We start from the raw sequence: 22,543 nt of genomic DNA on the forward strand, positions 1-22,543 counted from the left end.
TTAAACATCTAATGTGACCTTAACCATTTTAAGCAAATTATATTTCAGGTGATAGGACATGCAAGAGCTGAATTAAGTAAGGTGGGTTTTGTCTTAGTAAAACAGCGTAATAACTTGAAGATTATCCACACGGACTGTTTAAGAACTATACTAAAGACAGTTCAAGAAATGTCCCATGTTATTTTCTAGAAAAGAGGGATTAAGCATTTTATTTTTGATGAAGCAGACAAAAAATTTACTGGTGTAGTTTGAAAAAGCCTCAAATAAATCAGAACAATTTCTATCCCCTAACAGCATAGCACTTCTAATTGGAACATAGCTTATTTTCAATAGAAAGGCACACACTTAATTCAAACAGAAGTACACAAGACAGAATATCCTTCAATGTGCAGTTAGGAGACACCATGAGCTTGACAACTTTCATTTTGCTGCTCCTCTTAAAAATCTATTTTTCTTATTGTTACAAACCTGAAGGCAGATGTCTTTGGAAAGAGTCTTGAATTTATCCAAGAGCCTGCAGTGGCACACACATTGTAGAAAAGTAAGGGGAGTAACTGGGTTTGCATAACTAGTAAGATACTGTATCATCTTACTCCAGCTGTAATTCCTTCTAGCTATAGGACTTTTGCTCTGTGCTCTTTTTTTTTTTTTTAAATCAAAACTTAACTGCTAGAATTAGGCAAAAAGTAATTTATTGCCTGAAAGTTTTCACAGTGATTTCTATTTCACAAGCTGAGTAGACAGTTGCATAAGGAAAAACAAAGTCGTGGGAAAAAAAAGCAGTAATTCTGGTCCTAGAAACAAATTACAGCATTAGCTAGCTGCCTTGTGATGTAAATGTGCCTCCTTCAGGACACAGCAGTAAGGACTTCACAGGCAATCTTTGGGCCCATCTTGTGCTTCCGCCACCATTCCGCCCTTGCAGCACCTAGATCTGCCTGCAGAAGAACACAGGGTCTTCCGGCAGCAGCTAATTCCACAGATGTGAGCACAACATTAGATTTTTATATCAGATGCTGCAATTAACTTCTAGGATATTGAACACGTGGCAGCAGAAGGCATCACATTAAGAGTTATTTATGACCACAAATTCCACCTCCAAAGCTTGACAGAGAAAACAATGACTTGGAAGAGTCATTCTCTCCACATCCTGTGACACTGAAGAATTTTAACCTTGAGAGCTTTGTTTATGCAGGAAAAAGACTCCTGTAACAGGTACATGAACATTCTTGCTTCTCTAGCCTCCTACTACAGGTCCTTTTTTGCTTGCACTGGGAAACTGCATCATGTTAAACAGCATGCATGCGGCTTGACTGTCATAGATGTCTGAGCGAGTAAAAATAGCTGTCTGATAAAACGTGAAACAGGACAGTTTCCATCTATTATAAGTTCTGTTCAACAATTATTCTAATGAAAGCTAGAGAGAAAAACTTGGTGGCTTTGTTTTTAATTTCTTTCCCTCTAGGATCTTCAAGTTCACACAAAATAAAACATCACTGTCCAGTCCACCACAGTATTTCATAGGGCTAAATCATTTGTTGTATGGTTTTAACACTTAAACAGTTTAGAATTATATCTGCAGATGACTATTTGTGCAATGGCTCTATCTTATAATTCTGGTCAATCAAGTGCTGCCTTCTTTGGTAAGTGCTCATAGAACAAGCTTTACCTGTATCTAGTTCTTTCCAGATAATAAAAATACAAAAAATTTGGTTCAGTACATTTTTAAAGTGGGATGTTAGAGTGCTCTAGACTTCTTTTAATCTCTAAAATACTTAGTGTGATTTTTATTTATCCCCAGTCTTTCACAAGAGCTTTTCATTTATCCCCAGTCTTTCACACGAGCTTTTCATTTATCCCCAATCTTTCACACAAGCTTTTCATTTATCCCCAGTCTTTCACATGAGATATTTTTTTGCCTTTTTTTCTTTTTTTTTTCCTTTTTTTTTTTTTTAAGTATCACAGACTGCTATATGTTGCTAATAGGGAAGTTAGCAACAAAAATTAAAAATGAGATTGTATGTCAAATACTTTTCTTACCATCACAGTAAGGAAGTATCCCTCAGTAGGGTATAATAATTGGCTGCTGCTATTTGAGCAATCTGAAGGAAGTACTTATTTTTTAACTCTGTAGGGAAGCTTGAAAGTGGATCAATTTATTTTTCAGTTCTCTTTAATTCACAGGAAGAAGGAATACATTTTTAAAATGTTTATTCAGCTTCAGATATCTCTCCTAAAGATAACTCTGGTATATTTGATATATATCTTCCCTCATTCCGTCAAACACACTTAAGCTTTGAGGTAATTTAGGATAAAATATAAGAACATTTTTAAAAAACAAAAGCAAGAGATCAGTAAAAAAAAATTAGGCAGGATAAATAGAAAAATATTCTGTCTTCCTTTCACTATGAATAGTTTCAGCATAATGCACTTCAAAAAGCAAAATAATAAAGTTGTTAAGTCAGAAGTAAGTGTATTTCTCAAGCAAAACTGACTTAAGCAAGCATTTCACCTGAGTTTACATTTCAGGGATTGGGCCCATAGCAATAGAGAAGACAAAGCATAAAGGGCAGACCATCCCATGTCATTCTACCCCTTATTTACAGGGGTACAGGAAGGAATGGGGGAAAAAAATTTTTGCCAAAAAATATTAAAAAATAAGATCAAACTTTGTCTTGCTGGCTCTATGTGGGCAAAAGATTGTCACCCTCTATAGCAGCATCTCCATTTATGCCTGTCAGCCGGTACTGCCTCTGCCAGTATTATCTTATCTGCACAAAGGAACCTATATCCAGGGAGATTTTGAGAAACGTTAGCAATGGTATCTTGCTGTCCCAGAGGGACCTTTCAGTTTGAGGAGTGTATTCCAGAGACACAAGGCACTTGCTGGGAAGGCATGAGATGACGCCTGTGAGTTTAGAAGATGGTCCTCTGCCCATTCAATGATAAGGGTATGCCACACTTCCTCTGTGAGAAAATTCCAAAGGAACACTGATTTAAAATGTAGCATCTTCTGGCACACATAAAGATTATTCCTTTGGAAAGCATGATTTCACCCTCTCATTTATATGCTATATTGGAAGACTGCAATGCTCTAAGTAAGATATTTTTACACTTGTAAAGATATATTTGGGGAATGCCATAGGCAATGCAAGTTATAGTTCTTTAGGCTGAATGAAAAAAGCTAATCAGAGTCTTCATCATCGAGGTATTCTTCTGCATTACTTAATGTTCGGACTGTACCTGGAAAGAAACAAAGATCTCTCTTAATCCAGATAAAATCAGAAAAAGCCTCACATTCACAATGCTTGCAAAGCAGTATTTGAGAAATCCAGTTCCTCTATCATTTAGAGATGTTAGGGCTACACAGATGGGGCAGTAGATCTGGATCTCAAAGGCAGGGCTGAGCCAGTAATCACATCTCCTATACATGAGATTTAGTCTGTTAGTGACCTTCAAAAGCCATCTTCTGGCTCCTTGAAACCTGTACAGCAGAGCTGGAACTCTTGAATTCCATTTTCTGCATATATTACCTCTAAATTGCAAAGGAAAGGATGGGTGAGTTGGTGGAAAAGCCTCTATGGTTTTATTCTGAATGCCTAGCTGGCTGCCATTCTCTGTTTAAAAATCAAATGCATTCCGTCTATTCTCTCCCTTCCCTCTTTTCTCACCCAGCTTTTTTCCTGAATAAGTATTTCTTAGATCCAGTTGTGAGCTTTTGCTTTTGGAGGATGCTAAGCAGAAAACAGGAGTATTACAGTATATTCACCAGATGCGCAACAGTGCCTGGAGAACTACCTCTACCTTTGGGACTGCACAAAGATAAAGAGCATGGGCTTTTTGTGATAGATTAATATTTACCTACAGATTTTCAAATATATGGGAATAGGAATATGGATTATAGATAATGGAATGACATTGTACTACTAAGAGCCAGGAAGCACAAGATCCTAGTCAGTCATAGCTTTGCAATAACATATTAAACCAAAATATTAAAAATAACAGGTTCAAACATAACAAGACTGACATAATTCACAGAAGTAATAACCATACTATCCTAGACTTCTGGAAGATGAAAAATGAGTAAATTTAAAACTGACCTGCTCAAGTACATTGATAAAAGAAATCGAAGGAAAAAAAATTATTTTTTTTCCTTTTGAGTAGGAGAAGCAGCAAAGGAAGAAAGAAAGAAAAGAAATTGTAGAGCCCTGTGCTCAAGGGGCCATACTTCAAGAAAGGACAAATCCCATTTCTTCTATATAACAATTGTTCCCTTTTTCAGGAGCAAAAAAGCACAATCTTTTTGCATTTCTATGAGAAGACTTGGATATATTCTTAGAATATACTTCAGCAATCATGACATTTGAATGTGTGTGTATACACATAAACACAAAAGCAAACGTTTAGGTGGAAGCAAAATAAGCTTCCTTGGACAAAACAAAATGTTTTATAGATGGATTATGACAGAATCCACATCTAAATAGGAACAGATTTGAAACTGGGGACAGGAAGATTACTGATATAGGACTGAATCTCTGAAAAAGAGCAATTGTTTCACTTACTCACATTGGAAATATTGAAATGTAGAATCAACAGACACAGAAGAATGAAATGAATAAAAATAACCAAAAAAATACAAAATACAAGGAAAGTATACAGATCAGTGGTGTCAAGTGAGATTATAAAAGGCCAAATTAAGATAGAAAAACAAACAAGAAAGCTAATATTGAAACTGCAGTTAGGCTGAGAGCATCAGCTCTTATATCAAGGCAAACAAGAAAAGATAGTGTGCAAGAGTACCAGAGACTGGGATAGATGAAGTGACGAAGGATGAAAAATCAGTCATCCATGAAACAAAATTAATTTAGAGGGAGTGAAGCAAATGCACCAGAAGTAGAAGATAAGTTACCTAGTTTCAGAAAATGAAACACTAATACAATTATTAGGGACATTAGAACAGAGAATACTCTTGTATCAGGTACCCACAATTGACAGGCAAAGATTAAATAAGTGCTCCTAACAGGGATTAACTAACATTAGAAAAAAAATATGGAAACAGAAAAAATTCTGCCCTTTGTTACAACTGCTTTCTTCAGAGTCAAAACTGAAGGAAATGATTTGTCAGGGTTTTCTGGAAAATCCTGATATTACGTCTATCAAAAAGCTAGACAGTATTTTTGCTGCAACTGCACTTTTTGGCCTTTTAAAGCTGCAGTCAGCTATTCCACCATTTAATTACCATAACCGCTAATCACCCACGGGTTAGCATTTCCCATTGCTAGCCCTGTGACAATACAGTTGCTAGACTGCATATCTCACTGATACAAGCTGTAACTCTGCCTGTGTTTTTAAGTAATTTCTCATTTCGTGTGTAATTCACCTAAGGTTTCCACTCTAAGTTCAGCCTCCTGAAAGCTACAAGTAACATTAATTATGTGATACTGAACCACTCAGTGTATGTTCAGCTTTTTATAACAGCCTTGTATCTCTTTAACTCTTTTGTACATGGACACTGTACTATTAGAAGAGATGAACACAAGTGGGAGGCAGTGAGATGATTTTGATAAACACCTGAAAGCATTCTTTATTTCTCTATTAGAGAGTCACTCAGACATAGGAATAAAAAATTTTAAAAATTTAGCAATAAAAGAGGAGCGTCTGTTTGTGTTGTTTGGCTTTGCTTGGAGGAACAGACAGGATTAAGGAGGACATAGCACAACATTTTACTCTCATACCCTATCCGTTGTGCTATACTGCTTTTAAAGTAGTTTCCATCATTGCTTTCTGTCTCTGCACTCTGAAGGGCCTGATGCAAGATGGCATTTTGTGTGGAGTCAGCAACATTGAATGTGACAAACCACAGGTCTCTACCATAGTTCTGCTGAACTCTCGAGCAAACCCTTCCAAACACAGCTCTTAGCCCATGTAGCTCCCAAGTGGCTTTTATGGCTATCAATGTATTGATATTTGGTCAAAATACTAAGTGTCCACTAAAAAGAAAAAAGGTATCAGAATAACAAAACCAGAAATACCTGCACTCTGTTTCTTCTTAAGCAGGGAAGCACAAGCTGCATTGGTTGCCATTTCTAAAGCCAGTTTCTTCTCATTGTTCTTCAGATCTGTTCTTGCCCCTTTATAATAGAAAATTTTCATCATCAATCACTGTCCCAGCTATTTCTTCAGCAATGGTATTATGATATGAATTTCAGTAGCATGGGTAGAACAGTAATGGACAATGGAACCTCATCTGTGGACTGCTCTGAAGCAGATTAAAAGCTACGGATGCTCTTCCATACGCTACAGTTGGCTAGGGAATTCGCTGGCTGCTCTCCCTTTCCAGGCAGCAGATGTCACTGCTGTTCTGGGGTTAAGTGCCTAATTTTGTCTGCAAAGCAGGATGAAATTTATCTTGAGCAGGTGAGAGGTCTACTTTCCAAACAGCTGCCAGAATTTTCTGCAAGGCTTACAAAGTCAGGCAGGCAAGCTGGCTAAGGACTGTACCTGGGTTATAGGAAAACAGTTAAAAAAATACAGATTAATAAACATTCAGGAATCTAGTCTGCCACACAGATTGTTGAAATCTTGGTGAAGATCTTTACCCTTTGCCAGCAGCATCTCTACAATATCTGCATAACCTTTCCATGCAGCAGCATGCAAAGCTGTGTCTCCCAATTTGTTCTGTGGAGTTAGAAAAGCAACAGGATTAAAATACAGCAAAAAAACTTTCAGCTTGTACCAAGGATGAATAACATCACACCTCTACTGTAAGGGTCTGTTGGTTTAACTTACCTGTTGGTTTAACTCTAGGTTTGCCTGGGTAAACAGAACATCCACTATATCTGCAGAAAATAGCAGGGGGAAATGAAGAGAAAAAGTTAGTGGGAGCAAAACAGGCTTTTTTTTGTTCATAGTATAAATTGTGGATAAGATTTAATGAAAGAGCAATCCAATCAGCTAATGAAAATCTGTAACAGTCAAACTGCATTGAGCAAACAAACATGAGTCACAAAGAAATGCTACTGCATAAAATACCCAAAACAATACAACACTTATTTTTGGTCTGTCCCTCTTCCCACTCCACTTCTAACAGTTACACAGATTGGAATGCCTGCTTCAACAGCAACAACAAAACACACAGGATTTGATGGAGCTGAACCTCCCTTCTAGATTTAACTTTTCTTTTAAAAAAACTAGAATGATATTTAAAAAATCCTGGCTTTATTATTTAGTACTGCAATTTTGCAATCAGTCTAACAAGCGAATCAAGAAAACCACAGAACAGTAAATTCAAATTAATTCTCCAATACCTTTGTGGCCTCCATGGCATGCCCAGTACAGAGCTGTGTTTCCAGCTTTGTCTAAGCCATTGACCCCAACTCGATTATCCAAACACTCTCTCAACCAGCTTAGGTTGCCTGAAAGACAAATTCAGTTCTGATGATTTTTTTTTTTCATTTGAAAAGTTAACAGAACCATTAAAGGCATATCGTTCTTTCTGAAGGGTATCAGTTCTCCTATGACCTTATGAGGAGAAAAAGTGATTAGCAGCAACACTTACAATTCATAAAACAACCAGTTCAGGTCACACCAAACATCTATACAATCACACAGTGGCAATTCTACCAGGCTGTAAACTTCTGAAAGCCGCAAAACTTACTAGATAACTTGTTCAAGATGCCAGACAACCAAAACAGACAGGACATCTTCATTCTAAATATATTATTATTGTGGCAGAAAACAAACAAATAAATCATCCTTTAGCATTACACAACTAAAACCCAAATCACACTTACCACGTTTGGCAGCTTCATGCAGTGGGTTATCAATAGACTCAGCTTGCTCTGCCACTGAAATGAAACAGAGAGTAAATTCTAACTACTTCTGAAAGATATCTGACACCCGGAAACAGAACTTTCATTTATTCCAGAAGAACCAATAATACATATTTGATTCTAATGTGAAAAGGGATTTGTGAGTGATGGACTAGTCAGATACACTTCAATTTCCTGTGTATGGGAAAGAAATTCGAGAAGAGCTTGTGAAAACTTCAAACAGCAGCATCAAATTGATCAGTGGTTGCAAGACACCAGGAATCTGGCAATATTTCATCTCTGTTTTTACTTCCTTTCCTACATTTGTAAGATAGGTTTGAACAGTCTGTAGTTATGAGTGAATTATTTCCAAGGGGTTTGGGAAGGACAACTAAAAAAATTTGTCAATAGGATTCCTATTTGTTTTATGGGGATTTTATATTTTCCCTGGAAAACTTGCAGGAGATCCGCAAATCCAAACTGCTTAAACAATGTGTGTAGTGATGGGCAGATTGAAGTTCAGGCTTCTGTAGACTTTTCTTGATCTCACAAGCTTTAGGTTTTATTAGAGGGAAGCAGCAAACACTTCCTGGTCACTGTGCTGTTTCAACAGCAAAAAGAAACTGAACAGCGCTGTGAAACAGTTGGGTGTGGGACCATAATCTGGAAACTCCTTTTTAAAAACTTCTTTTTTAGGTGGAAAACCGTGTGACTACTAAGGGTACAGGCAAGCAGGTCAGTCTACCATCTGAGATGAGCAGGTTCTCTAAGCCCTTGCATTACGACTTGTTACAGGAGGCAGGGAGAATGTGAAAGGGTGTTCCTCAGATCAAACCGTTATTGTAATCAGATGCAATGCAGGCAAATATAATGTATGTCAGTTACCAGAAATAAAAGTGTCAAGACTGTTGTGGCCTATCCAGATCTTTCCTTACTTTGGTGTGTATTTCTCCCATAATGCTTGTAATTGCAAGATTTCACATGCTTATCTGTAGCTGTGAGTAAAATAAAACACAAATGCTAGATTCTAACATTTCAGTTTAAAAAAAATTTGTGCAAACACTAAACAGAATCCTAAAGCAGACTGGGAGAAGCCAGTCCCAGAGCAGACAGTCATTACACAAGCAGAACATGCTAGTCATATCGAGCAGTGCTTGTTATGCACAGCAGAAAGCATTGCAAGAACTTAAAAGCCTAAAAATAACTTTGTCTTTAGAAAATTCTTGTCAGATGTTTAGTAGTAAGTATTTTCAATGCAGCTAACACTGATTCTATCTTCATCAGCTTTTCCATTCAGTCTTTTCAGATGTGTTCCTTCAAGCCCAGCAGATGGAGCACAAGACCCCACCGGAGGCTCAGCAGTCTCAAGTCTGTCTCCAACATTTGCAAAAAGGTTGGAGATGAGCACAAGAGATCACAGTGTTTCAATGGTTAAGACTGAACCTAGGCAGTCTTAATGGTGGCAACTAGCCCCTTGGGGATTTTGTGATTTGTCTAAATCAGAAGACATGTTCCTCATATACTCTTCGTTCTTAGGGTCTGCAGAGGCTTCCGTCCTGCTTACACGTGAAATCTTTGCAAATGTGCAGACCCTACCCTCCCCGCCTGGCCTGAAATGGAAGTTAAACTTCTTCAGATAACTTTTCAGTAAAGCAGTCTGGAAGCAACTTTTCCAAATTATCTCGATGAGAACACAAACTTAGTAAGTTGTTGGTTTCATTTCAAATATAACACACTTCAATGTTCAAAAGAAATCTGAGTGTAGGTAAGCATGCGTGATCTATTCCTGTATATAACAGTGACCACCTCTGTCAGATGGCAAGAGTACAATCAGTCTGGAAGTCACAAACTGAAGTGAATTTTGATGTCATGGTATCGATAACCGAACCACAGGCTTCTATTCATGTATTTCTACTAACTGTAAGTCAGAATAGGGAACCATTGCATTGCTACCACATCTCCCAGTGAAGAAGGAACAATATGAAAATACCACAGTTGCTAACGTATTAGCAGCTTTGACACAATCTGCCATGTGATGCTGCTACTCTGCCTACATTTCCTGGGAGGACTGAGAAGAATTGTGCTGCGTTGTCTGTACTCATGGCTTTTCAAAGTGACTTTAGTTCAATCTAAAAAAGCAATTTCTATGCAGTCCAAACAGGTATGGGACTTTTAATGTGGTGCAATCCCCAAGAAAACAACGTTTTCTGTGGCTGAATATATTCATTAGAAAGCAACAAATGACAAAAAAACCAGCACTGTTCCTTAAGTGGAAAAAAAGAAATAATCAAAGGAGGTCTACAGAATTGCTCACAATCTGTGTTAGCTCCCTGTCCATATGCAAGTTTACCTAAAAATTCCAGTATTGATTATCTACCTCTGTAAGAAGCCACCCCACACTGTGTAAGATTTCTTGATCTCAAAGCTACTAAAAGCTGTGTCTGTCGATCCTTGGGTCTACTTAAGAAAAAGGCAATGTACACACTGAAGGGATATAGCCAGGAGACTGCTAATGAGACGATCTTAAAAACTGCAATACGTTTATTGAGGGTATGAAGAATACAAGCCTATCAGTTTCATGTGCTGTTTGTAAAACCATACTTTAGATCTAAGTGTTCTTCCCCTCAAAACTGAGAATATCTATTGCTGTTACCTCCAAAACCGGAAATATGAACACTTGGCAAACTCAAGCTATCTTTAGGTTATAAAAACATAAGACAGCCTGTCCACTGCTGATGTCTTCTGAAACGGTCTGGTAGAGGACTGTTAAATGCGAATACTGTGATCAGTTTTTGAAAATAAGTGTATCAGTTATCTTTATTTAGTAATTTCCTTTGATTGTGAATGATCTTACCAAATGAAAATATTCTAGACATTACCATAGTTGCTTGGAATTAGTCCAGTTCTCCCTTTGCAAGTTCCTTTCCACCAATTGGTATCACTCTGCAGAGAAAAGAGAAAATATTTTACAAGGGATATACTGCATCTCAGAAGTATTCAATCTGTATGGGATGTCTTAGACTCACCATGTCTGAGATGTAAATGATATCTCCTTCTTCAAAGTACAGTTCATCTGGCTTTAAAAAAAAAAAAAATTAAAAAAAGGAAGAGTAAGCAAAAAGCTGAAAGTGTGCACTTATGTAAAACATATACCTGGACAAAGAAGAGTATATTCCGCTCTTCGTTCAAAAGAATAGTCACTCAAATTCTCTAGCAAGTAGGCAATGGTCTTTCATACTATAGTTTGACTTGCCTACAGCCAACTTTGTGGATCGGTGACCTTCCTGACAATAGAGAAAAAGCCTGTGGCCTTCCCAATAGACCACTATGCAACAAAAGCAGAGAAATGTATCTTGTGTTTGCTAACTTCATCCCCATTTTGGCTGGTCCCAGTTCATCAAATCTTTTAGTTCTCAATTATCTTTGTTGCCTTTGGAAGACAAGAAGAAAAAATCACTTAGATTGTTGATCTTAGACTGCAACTAATACAAGAGAAGAAAGCATGCTGCTTTTAAAAAGAGTGGGGCTTAAAAAAGGAGAGTGATGCTTAATGCGGCAGTTTTAGTGACATTAAGAATGATAACCAACGGCCTTTTTCATTGAAAACAGTATAGTAAGTCTAACAGGCCAACCTGAGCAGAACTGAAGAAATGTTATTATAGACAAGATTAAAATTAAGCTTCTCAAAACCCTAAAAATCTAGATGTACTTACCGTTCTGGGCTCAAATGTGTACAGGGCCCTGAAAACTTTAACCTGCCCTAAAAAAGAAAAAAACAAACAGTATCAGTATCATGCCTTCTAAACGCAGCACACACATACAGCCCTCAGATCCAAATAAATTCCTTTCCTTAATCCTTAAAGGTCTTGGTGAATGAATTTGTGCTATGCCTCTGTCAATGAAAATCATGATGAAAAGACTCAACCCAGCAGCATTGGTTTTGAAGGAAATGGGCCAACTGACCAGCTAAATGTAAACTGCCTCTTGTCCATATCTAATACGGTCTTCATAGCTCACCACGTGTGTCAACTGAAGCATTGCCATCAGTTTCTCAGGCAAAGTGTAGTTTCAGTCATATACACCCACACACACTCATACATGTTGTATATATATTTTATTAATAATATCAGATTTGTCAAAGGATACAGAATTAAGGAAAGAGTAAAGAAACAAAACAACGACCAATATCTGCAACATGTTCTCATACTTACTTGTAGTCTTTACTAATTAGGAAAATAATGCAGTAGCACAGAAATAATTGCACTTAAGAAAAATGACAAAATGGTCACTGAGTCCTACTTATGGAATGCACAGCTGACCTGGTGGTCGGTTCAGATGCTTAAAGTAAGGAATAGTGTTTACAATTCCACTAAGTGGGCAACACTTAGTTTAAAGAGACTGTCAGCAGCATCCAAGCCAAGAAAAAAATAACCTTAATGCAGAGAGGTACAAATTTAATTGTATAAACCGCAAAAGAAGCACCCCTATAAACATTTTTTAAAAATTCAATAAGGTACATTTCAAGAGCACCAAGTAGAAAGTGTAAGGTGAATACAGGAGAAGAAACATGTATCTTACATAATTTTATTAGCTGAATTGATGAAGTCCACTGAACTCAATGGACAAATATATTATGCAGACTGTTCTGTATTGTTTACTTTTGAATATCTGAAGTCTTAAGTATGTAGGTTTGTTTACTTTTAAATAACTTAAGTATGTAGCTGTGTTTCAGGTTCTTACACTACACTTCACATGTTTATATAGATTAACTTGTGATTGAAGCAGTATTTGGTCCATCAGGATAACGCATTGCTTAGACCACACTTAGCCCAGGCTATTTTGTATCCTCAGAGAAACTGATGAACTTTCTGCCAAAGGTTAGTACTGTACAATAAAACGTGCGTACACAAAAATCTTGTGTAGTATATTATATGGAAAGACCTGAGTAATGAGAGAGTAGGTTTCCTTATGTCTCAAGAGTAAGCCTTTACCTTTCTGTAAAAAAGAATCATTGCTAGAAATTTTTTGCCTGATTTTTTGCTAGATGTAGTCTTTGTTACCCAAGTACCTAAAAAAGCCTACCCACAACAGTGATCATGTTAGGAAGTTAACTTAAGGGCTTCAGTAATGTCAGCCTAAATGTATATATGCTGACAGGCTTGAGAAAGGAGTACGGTACTCAACTGTATAAGCTGCCATTTTGCAGCATACCCCACAGTCTTGGGGTGGCTCTTAATACGTGTTTTCAAATACCTCTGGATATTCCCTAGCAAGCACCATGCCACAGCACATACTTATGAAGTGATATTTACCAAGGCATAACTACTAAGCAAACCATTTCTGTAGTCCTCTGTCTCAGGCTTTTTTGGAGCTAAGTGTATGTAAAAATATAACCATAAAATAAATTTGTATAAACTTTCTAGATTGCCAAATACATGTAGACCCTGTGTATATGAGTTTTCTTCCAATGTGTAACTGTATCCCACACTCCCCACAGATCTTATTTTTTAATAACACCATAGAATTTCAATTTGGCTTTACTGGTTCTCTCTCACACACAGGAGACATTTCTGAGACATAAAAGGTCCAACACTTCTCAGACCTTTGCCTCAGAAACTAAATACTTGCACTGTGGCAACAGCTAAAAAGGATGAAGCATCTGTTCTGTTTGTTACCCATACAGAAATGATGAACAAGGACAGCAGACGTGTTCTAGATCTAAGAGTTTCAGAATGAAATGTCTAAACTGTAGCTGGGGAGAAGCCAAACAAAAAAAATAAACAAAAAAATAAAAAAGAACAGGAGATGACAAAACAGGGTAAGTGAAAGAGTGCTGTCCCTTCTCCCTGGCTTTCTTAGACAGATGGCAGAAAAATGCAAGACAGAACTGCACACTGACGACTCTGGTGACTTGAGCCATCACACACCAAATTTCAAGGGTTTATGTAGTAAAAGGAGGAAATGGACAACAAAATGGAAGAATAAGAAATATTAAAAGAGGAAATGCGAAAATGGCAGAAGATAGGGAAAAGCAAGAAATATAGTTCTCTGTGTGTGGTATGTGTTTCCTGTATTAATGTACTGCATCTGTGTCAACAGGTTTTCTAAAGCCATCACATCCTAAGGGGAGGAAAAGAAGAATGGAAACACTGATGCTGATAAAAGTATTGCTGAAATGTTCTTTAAACAAAAGGCAATTGACGGTTGGGATTTTTTCTGGGTTTTGTTTTTGTTTGTTTTTAATTCAGTACAACTGAAACAGAGAGTTACTTCCCCAAATGTCAAGCTGTGGTGTCACACATAGCATAAGACATTCTAAAACATTTTCCTGTGATGAAATACAAAGTACAGATTTGCATCTATAGAACTGCAGGTCTGGTTAATGTTAATTTTACAGCACCTTACGTGGGAGTTAAACACTACTTACTACTGGCACCAATCTTTTAAATATGTAATATATATTTATTACATATTATAATTAGACATTAAGCCTGGTTATGCTGCTGCACATAAGAGCTAAGAACAACAGGACTTCAGCACTTGGCATGGCAATTATTTGTGCCAAATTTCAATGCAAAAAAATCAGTCTAGATGATGTAAAATAACAGAACGTAAGGATGCAAAGGGCACATTAAACTTGAATCTCTGTTCTGCAAATACTGACAAATTGTATTCTGCTAGGCACATGCGTACCTGCAAACACTTGAAGTACCTTTACCTAGCAATGCCCACCCCTAGGCATGCAGACAGACTTACAGCTTGCACTGGCAGGTGTCCTTTGGGATAAGCAAGAAGTTAGACAGCACCTAAGGACCTCCCGTGCTCTCCCTTCCTACCATTTCTCCACTACAAACCATATTGTAGGATTCATGGAGGATGGAGAACCTAGTGCATTAGCACTGATTTGAACTTACCAAAGTTGACTGCCTGCAGCTCCCCACCACGTATTTCTAGAGAACAAAATAACTAGAATACAGAAGATGCATGTCCCTTTTTAAGATTTCAAGGCACCAGGCAAACATTAATGACTTCATTCTCAGCATGACTAACAAGGGGATTATCCCTTTTAAAAACAAAGGAAATGAAGGCACAGTGCAGTGATGTGTCCCACAATAAATCTTCATCTAAGCACAAGGACAAATTTAAATGGTTCTTCTTTTCAATACCATATTTTAGCCATAAGGCTCTTTTCCCTTCTCACAGGATCTGCATTAAACATCTGCAAAACGACTATTTGACAAATAAAAAAGATAACTTACTACACATGCTAAACTGATACAAATATTATTAGCATACAAACTCCTCAAGCCACAATTTGCAAACCTTCCCCCAGCAACACAACAGGGTAAAGGAGTCAAACTAACGATTAACCAGCAACATAAACCAAATGCCTTTATCAGGTTAAGCTGACACAATACCTTTTGAATTATTTTGGATAACTTTTCGTATAAACTTCTGCTTTTATCAGGAAAGGAAAGAGGCAACTAAGATTTCTAATATGACCCTTTCCCAGCTAAATGCATAAAAGTAAAGAAACTAAGGTACTAAACAGTAACAGCTTAAAAATTAAGCTTCTGATATGTACTGAACTGAAACAAGATCACTGCTGCGCTTTGTAATACAAAGTAATAAAAAAGACCATTTTCTCAAAAGACTAGATGTTCTTTGTTTCCTCCTAGCAATTTTGAGGTTTATTTTTAATTAATTGCAGTATCATTAACAGAGGATTGTTTCCAAAGAAGTGCTAAGTGTTTTCAAAACAAGGAGTTACTGTTTCTCTAAGCGATGCTTCTTCCCCCCCACTTCCTTTCTGTTCTTTTACCCCAGCTTCTCCATACCACCACAGACACTAGCATTAAAATCACCTCTTTTACTCACCTTCCCACCAAAGCATTCTCTGCCTTCACCTGACCCGGATGGGGGCGGCGGGAAGGGCCCAGCCCTGCATGGCATTGCTTATTTAGATATTTGAGTTAGGCTAAACTTCCAGCACTGTGTGGAGTTGACCCTGGCCGGAGGCCAGGTGCCCAGCAAAGCCACTCTACCATTGCCCTCCTCAGCTGGACAGGGGAGAGAAGAAAATATAACCAAAGGGTTGTGGGTCGAGATAAGAACAAAGGGATCACCCACCAATTACCATGATGGCCAAAACAGACTCGACTTGGGGAAAATTAATTTAATTTATTACCAGTCAAACTCAGAGCAGGGTAATGAGGAATAAAACCAAATCTTAAAACACTTTCCCCCCACCCCTCTCATCTTCCCGGACTCAGCTGCACTCCCAATATTCTCTACCTCCTCTCCACTAGCAGCACAGGAGGACAGGGAATGAGGGCTGTGGTTAAGTTCACCACATGTCTCTGCTGCTCCTTCCTCCTCAGGGGGAGGACTCCTCACACACTTCCCCTGCTCCAGCGTGGGGTCCTTCCATGGGAGAGAGTCCTCCATGAACTTCTCCAATGTAGGTCCTTCCCATAGGCTGCAGATCCTCAAGAACTGCTCCAGTGCGGGTCCTTTCCACGGGGTGCAGTCCTTCAGGAACAGACTGCTCCGGTGTGGGTCCCTCATGCAGTAACAAGTCCTGCCAGCAAACCTGCTCCAGTGTGGGCTCCTCTCTACACAGGCCCACAGGTCCTGCCAGGATCCTGCTCCACTGCAGACTTCCAACAGGGTCACAGCCTCCTTCAGGCATCTGCCTGCTCCAGTGCGGGTTCCTCCACGGCTGCAGGTGGGTATCTGCTCCACTGTTAACCTCCGTGAGCTACAGGGGGCGCAGCCTGCCTCACCATGGTCTTTACCATGGGCTGCACGGGAATCTCTGCTCTGGTGCTTGAAGCACCTCCTCCTCCTCCCTCACTGACTTTGGTGTCCGCAGAGTTGTTCCTCTCGCATATTGTCACTCCTCTCTCCAGCTGCAGTTCCTGTTGTACAATAACTTATTTTCCGTTCTTAAATATGTTATCACAGAGGCGCCACCACCGTCGCTGATGGGCTTGGTCTTGGCCACCAGTGGGTCTGTGTTGGAGCCGGCTGGCATTGGCTCTGTCAGACGCAGGGGAAGCTTCTGCCAGCTTCTCACAGAAGCCACCCATGTAGCCCCCTGGCTACCAAAACCTTGCCACGCAAACCCAATACAAGCACTAAAGGGGACGGAAAGAAATTAGCTGTCAATTTATATTACTTTCTCAAGCGAAAAAAAAAAAAGCACTTGGTACAGGAACAATTTATTTTAGTTAAGAAAATAATCATGGCAGCAAGCCAATGTTCACAGGAGCTGCTAAGTGTTGTCCCCAGTGGACTTACATGCGTCTTTTGTTAGCATTTGACACCCTGCTTCACCTGCCATGGACAGACACAATCAGATCTCATTCATGCAAACAAGGTTCTACAAATCAGATATTGATGCTGATGCCGCATCTCTTCATTAGGTATATTTACAGTGAACAGCTATAGACTGCCATAAAAACCAGAATAATTAACTTAATCAAAACACACTGGGTGTCACAAAAGCACTAACACTACCTATAGTACAGAGAAACGGATAATCTCTGTGGTCTAGAAAATCAGAACTGGCCATGGTCATCTACAGAAAAATTAGAAAATTTCAAGTCTACCAACTCCTACAAGGGTTCAAGCTAATCCTGGTCTAATTGTCATCAGCCAGCCTCCTCCCTGAAGCAGCTGAGAATCAGGTACTCTCCAACTTGATTGAAAACAAATAATTTGAATCCCCACCTGTAACAAATGGACAAAAAAGAGAAAACACGTGTAAGATTTGGCATGTGGGGAAGAAAAAGGACAGTTTGCAAGTTCCAGGGCCTATGCTGGTTTGAGAGTCTCCTCCCAGAATATGTATAATGGGGAATGTGAATTTTATACGTGTTCATATGAATGTCTCTGAAGGAAGTAAGAGGCATCTTCTGCTTGACCTTACAGAAAGCATGGTGGCAAAAGGACAGTGTGTTTGTTTTCTTAATGTTGGCCTAAGAACCTGAAAAGGAACCACGCAACCTGGCAACACCAGCAATCCAAAGTCACAATCTTTTAGTCAAGTGACAATATCAAAGCCACAGATCAGAATAATCTGTGACATGCCTGCAGTTTGCTTAAGTAAACAAGTAAATGTTCATGTTATGATCTACATATCTCTCAGGAGATGTGCAATTTTATTGCCATGGCCAATTTATGGCCAACCTTATGGCCAAACTGAAACATTGTTTTCTGGCTTCTCAGGAACTGGAAAATAAGGTGCTTTACACCCACACCTCCAAGGAGGAATAAAAGTAGTGGAAATACATTTCACTGGAGTGCAGCTTGTATTCTGGCATTTTGCTCACACGATCTTGCACAGAGACACAACTGAGTATAACACAGCATTTAAGGATTGTTGCAACTGAGTCAGAAAAAGGAAGTGAACATACGGCATACAAATCAGAGGGGAGGGAGAGAGGAGGGTGTATTAAACTAACAAAAAAAGTCTAGGAATCTGTTTTAAAGGAATGTAATGGTTAGACTGGTACCAGGGTAGATGACAAACTGTGGTAGCCCAGGAACAATCATGGACTGCACTAGTTGGTATCTAGAGTGGAAGGAACAAATAGAATTTGCTTACAGAAAATCAGAATTAAGAATATTCTCACAGAAGATGTATGTGAACACAATTTCACACATGAATTTTAACCGGCACAGTTTCATGCTGAAATCTTCTACTTCTTACCAGTTTTATTTCTGCAAATACACAGAACACCTTCACTTGTGGGAAGCTTGTTTGTGGCCCCAGCAGCTCACAGTAAGAAGAGGGTTTAGGGTCAGAAGTTAAAGTTTAAAATTCGTGTTGAAATCAGACTTGGAACTGTTTAATTGTTCCTCTGATATTTTTCTCCCCCTAGAGCTGATGGCCACAGCACTGCTCCCCACAACTCCGCACACTCACATGCTCACATCCCTCTAGCTAACAGAAACCTTCCTTTGACTACAGAAGGAACCCAAAAGACCACCACCTAAGACAAACTTAAGCACACTGCTAAGATCTTAGGCATGTGACTCAATGCAGATCTCCTCCTCCTGTGAATGCTAACTGTCACAGCTCCTACTTTACCTAAGAATTAAGGTAGAGTGAACGACTTCATAAGTGACTTCTGTACATAGGATTAACATCCAACACAGAATGTTTAAGAGGTTTATGAAATCTGCAAAGAATAATGTAGTTTGAGACATCAGTAGGATTTTGAAAGATGGAAGGGAAACCCTTCTCTTGCGTAACACTGGCAGCGAAGAAAGTTTCTGCTATTTTCAACGCCCATGCCACTTCTTTGTATTTTCAACAGCAAGTCAAAATAGAAAATACAGCTAGAAAACAATAACAACACACAGGCCCAAGAGAAAAGCAAAGCTAGGCACATGTTTTCTAAAAAAAGTCTCAAAACACTAGAAATTAAAAGCCTCTAAAACCAATCATGACTGAAGGGCTAACCACAGGTGATTGACAAACATATCAGATGATTGTCTAAAATATACTGATGTCAAAACCATCTCTCTGTAACTGAAATCCTAATGTGCTGTGCTTGCCACAGGATTAATAGAAGAGCCTTCTGTCAGACAAAATGCTCTTAAGTACTGAAGAAAACCACACTTAATGCTACGGCTAGTTAGTTTTTCTCCTTTCACACCTCCTTTTTTTCCCCCCATTTTTAAAGCACCATCTAGCCATCCAACTCTAATGCCCAACACCACTGTGATGAACAGTGAACAGTCACTGTTTTATAAATGATGAATATTTATTTCACTAAATATTCTCATTTCCCTGCCACCTGTTATATTTCCTTCCATTTCTATCTAGCCTGCACCGTTTTTTTTTCCTGAACACAAAGGAAAGGACTACAGCAACCAATGTCTTGCTTTCTCTTCTGTCTTGAATTGTAATGATTCAGCAGCAAGGCAAGCAGGTTTCCTGTTCCCTGACACAGCTTATAGCCCAGTTTATAGACTAGATACCTGACAATAGTCAGTGAAGAAAAATTAACACAGCTTGACCAAATACACTAAGACATCCCAACAAACGCAGTCTAAAAGCCACCAAAAGAGACAGTATTACGCTGCTGTAGCAACTGTTTTACCACATGCAGTTCCTGTATTTACCTGTCTTTAATTAGCACACTTTAACATCTATAGCCCTGAGAGATTCAATGACAGTACCATCGACATAACTGATACTATAGAGAGAACAGACAGCCCTACAACTACAGATATATTTTGGAGTATGCTCAAAGACAGTCCGTTCCTGAAAATGCCTTGGGAAAAAAATGTTTTTTTCCTCCATAAGCCTTTCTCTCTTAAAAAATTAGGGATTCAGCAAAATTAATCTCATTACCCTTAATCAGTTCTGAAAGCCACTACCAAGAGAGTCTTGTTCTCTTCCTCTTCCTTCTTCAGCCATTTATTTATATCCATTTCCTTTTGCTATGTCAAGCACCCATGCGGTAAACCATCTCAGCAAGTTCATTAGACGTAAAAATAACCTAACATAAAAAGTCAGAACACCAATCCAGCTTGTCATGTCACTAAATGGAATGGAAAAGAGATGGCAGGGGAGTGGAGGGAGTAAGGAACCTGTCCTTTTGGTGTCAGTCTGCATTTTATCAGATGAAACACACCACAAAACTGCACCACAGCAAGCTAGTGAGAGACACATATTATTAGACATAATACGTTTGAGTTAGTCTGATATCTGCTGCAGGTTAGATAGGGCTACGGCCTTTAACTTCATAAGAATCTTAGGTTAAATGTAACTCATCTTTTTTCAAATCTGAAAGCTGAGTTATCAACTTCATTGGAAAAATCTACTCTTCTTACATATTTGGCTTTTAAAAGCAACACCACACCCTTTCAGAAGCCCACAGATTTCCTCAGTACAGGTTTTCAGTGACAGTCCGCAACAACAATGCTTCTATTACTGTCTTTTTCATTTCAAATAAACTGTTTTCAGAGAGGCTTAGCTTCATCCAAACATGAAACTCCACATTCAGAGAGCTTTAACAGATTTTGCTTCTGTGGGCAGGTTGAGACTGATGGTTTAAATGGTCTAAACCAGACTTGCATTTACTTGACTTCAAATTAAAAGCTTGTTTTATAAGCTAGTTAAAATACTATATTAGGTTATGTATGTAATTATTTCTAAAATACTTCAATATTTCAAATACTATTCTAAGTGTGAAAAATACTAAAATTCAGTTGTATTTAGGGATCAGATAATCATATTCTGGAAGACACCAACTAGTCTTATCTATTTAATTACCTTCACAATGAATTTTTACCTTTTAAGTATGAATGTAACCTTTCATGCTGGGAGATGATATGCAAACATGATAAACAGCAATTGCATTTTCCAGATCAATTCCTTATTTAAAAAAACAAATCCGTAAACCTACTGGCTTAAATTTTGACAGAAGGACGCACCTCTGTCTGGAAGATGCCATTGCTGTTTTGAGGTTTAAAACTGTGCAACTTCCAATGGGGTTCAACATACTTTTAGAAAAATCTGTGATTTTTATTAAATTTTTTTAAACTTACTTTGCACTAAATTTATCTGAAAAGGGTGCAGAAGCAAAAATTTATGCATCAATGGCTGAATGCAGCAGAAAGGGTGACTGCGCACATCTGCACCAGAGTGTCGAAGGACACGGGGAGGTTGGGAGTCCTGGAAGAGAAACCCGTGGATGCCATGGAAGAAGAACGTAGTGTGGGACCATACTATCAAACCGCTCTTACGCGTCAATATATTGCTAATCCACGCAATCACAGGGCGAACCTCAGAGAGTTTCCAATGCCTTTTTCTTAACAGGTTGAAAAACAGGTTCTTTCCGGTGCACTTCAGCCCACACAAGCTTCTCCCTCGACGGCGGCCGCTGGCTGGGCGCGCCACCACGCCAAGCACCATGGTCCCCATGGCCACCTCGGCCACAACGGCTCCCGGGCCGGGGCTGCGTCTCAGAGGAGGAAGGCCGGGGTGAGGGGGCTCTGCGCGACACCTCGACACGGGGGGCCCGCCCCGGGGCGATGGCTCTGCCCCGGGGGCACTCCCCAACCTTCTTGCCGAGCCGCAGCGGGCGCGGCATCGCGCCCAGACACGACGCCTGCCTGCCGAGAACAGAGCCACCACGGCTTCCAGCGGGGCCGCCGGCGCTAGGGACACGAACGGCGCCGCCTCCCCCGCCGACACCGAGCAAACGGCGCGGACGTTAATGGCGGCGGGGCAGGGAAAGGAAGGGGGAGTCGGCCCTATCCCAGCCCCCCCCCCACGCCGCCCTCGGCCGGGCTCCCTGTTCTGACAGCCCAGACCCGACTCCTCGGCCGTTCACGTTGTCAGCCGACAGCGGGCTGCTCCGTGCGGCCGGTGAGGCGGCCGGAGCCGGGCCGCCGGGCCCCTCCCTTACCTGGCTTGGCCGGTTTAGGTGGCGGCTTGGACATGGCGGGGGCCGGCCCGAGCGCGGACGGGGGGGAAGCGGTGGGGCGGCGATCGGCTGCCTGCGAGCGGGCCCGCGGTTGCTGGGCCGGGGCGGGCCGGGGCGGGCGGCGTCGCAATGCCCTCGCCGGGCTCCCAGGAGCGGCGGGCGGCGGCGGTCAGGATGAGGAAGGAAGAGCGGAGCGGACGGACGGAGGGAGGGTGGGGCGGGCACTGGAGGCAGCGCCACCCAGCGGCGGCCGCAGGCGCTTCGCCAGCCTCCGACAAGGCG

General features: G+C 40.0%; 1 protein-coding gene across 2 annotated transcripts; it reads right to left on the bottom strand.

Moving 5' to 3' along the window:
• Positions 1 to 22,468, bottom strand: OSTF1 (osteoclast stimulating factor 1). 2 transcript variants are annotated; one of them, XM_063320238.1, is made up of 10 exons: positions 22,244 to 22,468; positions 11,525 to 11,571; positions 10,838 to 10,888; positions 10,691 to 10,754; positions 7,794 to 7,847; positions 7,308 to 7,415; positions 6,790 to 6,839; positions 6,600 to 6,678; positions 6,033 to 6,131; positions 1 to 3,243 (listed from the first exon to the last, which is right to left on the bottom strand). In XM_063320238.1, the coding sequence occupies exons 1-10, from the start codon at positions 22,275 to 22,277 to the stop codon at positions 3,185 to 3,187; spliced, it is 645 nt and encodes a 214-aa protein (XP_063176308.1). In that variant the 5' UTR covers positions 22,278 to 22,468; the 3' UTR covers positions 1 to 3,184. The 2 variants fall into 2 exon arrangements, 1 of the variants encoding a protein (XP_063176308.1); XR_010069074.1 differs by having other exon boundaries at positions 3,194 to 3,243; positions 6,033 to 6,501.
• Between the last annotated feature and the right edge of the window lie 75 nt (positions 22,469 to 22,543).

This window comes from Chroicocephalus ridibundus, chromosome Z (assembly GCF_963924245.1).
Source record: "Chroicocephalus ridibundus chromosome Z, bChrRid1.1, whole genome shotgun sequence".
NCBI lineage: Eukaryota > Metazoa > Chordata > Aves > Charadriiformes > Laridae > Chroicocephalus > Chroicocephalus ridibundus.

What these genes read in the sequence shown, in the direction of transcription:
- OSTF1 (XM_063320238.1), bottom strand. Translation starts at nt 22,277, where the DNA reads ATGTCCAAGCCGCCACCTAAACCGGCCAAGCCAG. An exon ending in ACACATTTGAGCCCAGAACG is followed by an intron (nt 10,889 to 11,524) that starts GTAAGTACATCT and finishes TTTTTTTTAAAG; the next exon opens with CCAGATGAACTGTACTTTGA. An exon ending in GCATGAAGCTGCCAAACGTG is followed by an intron (nt 7,416 to 7,793) that starts GTAAGTGTGATT and finishes TTTGTCTTTCAG; the next exon opens with GCAACCTAAGCTGGTTGAGA.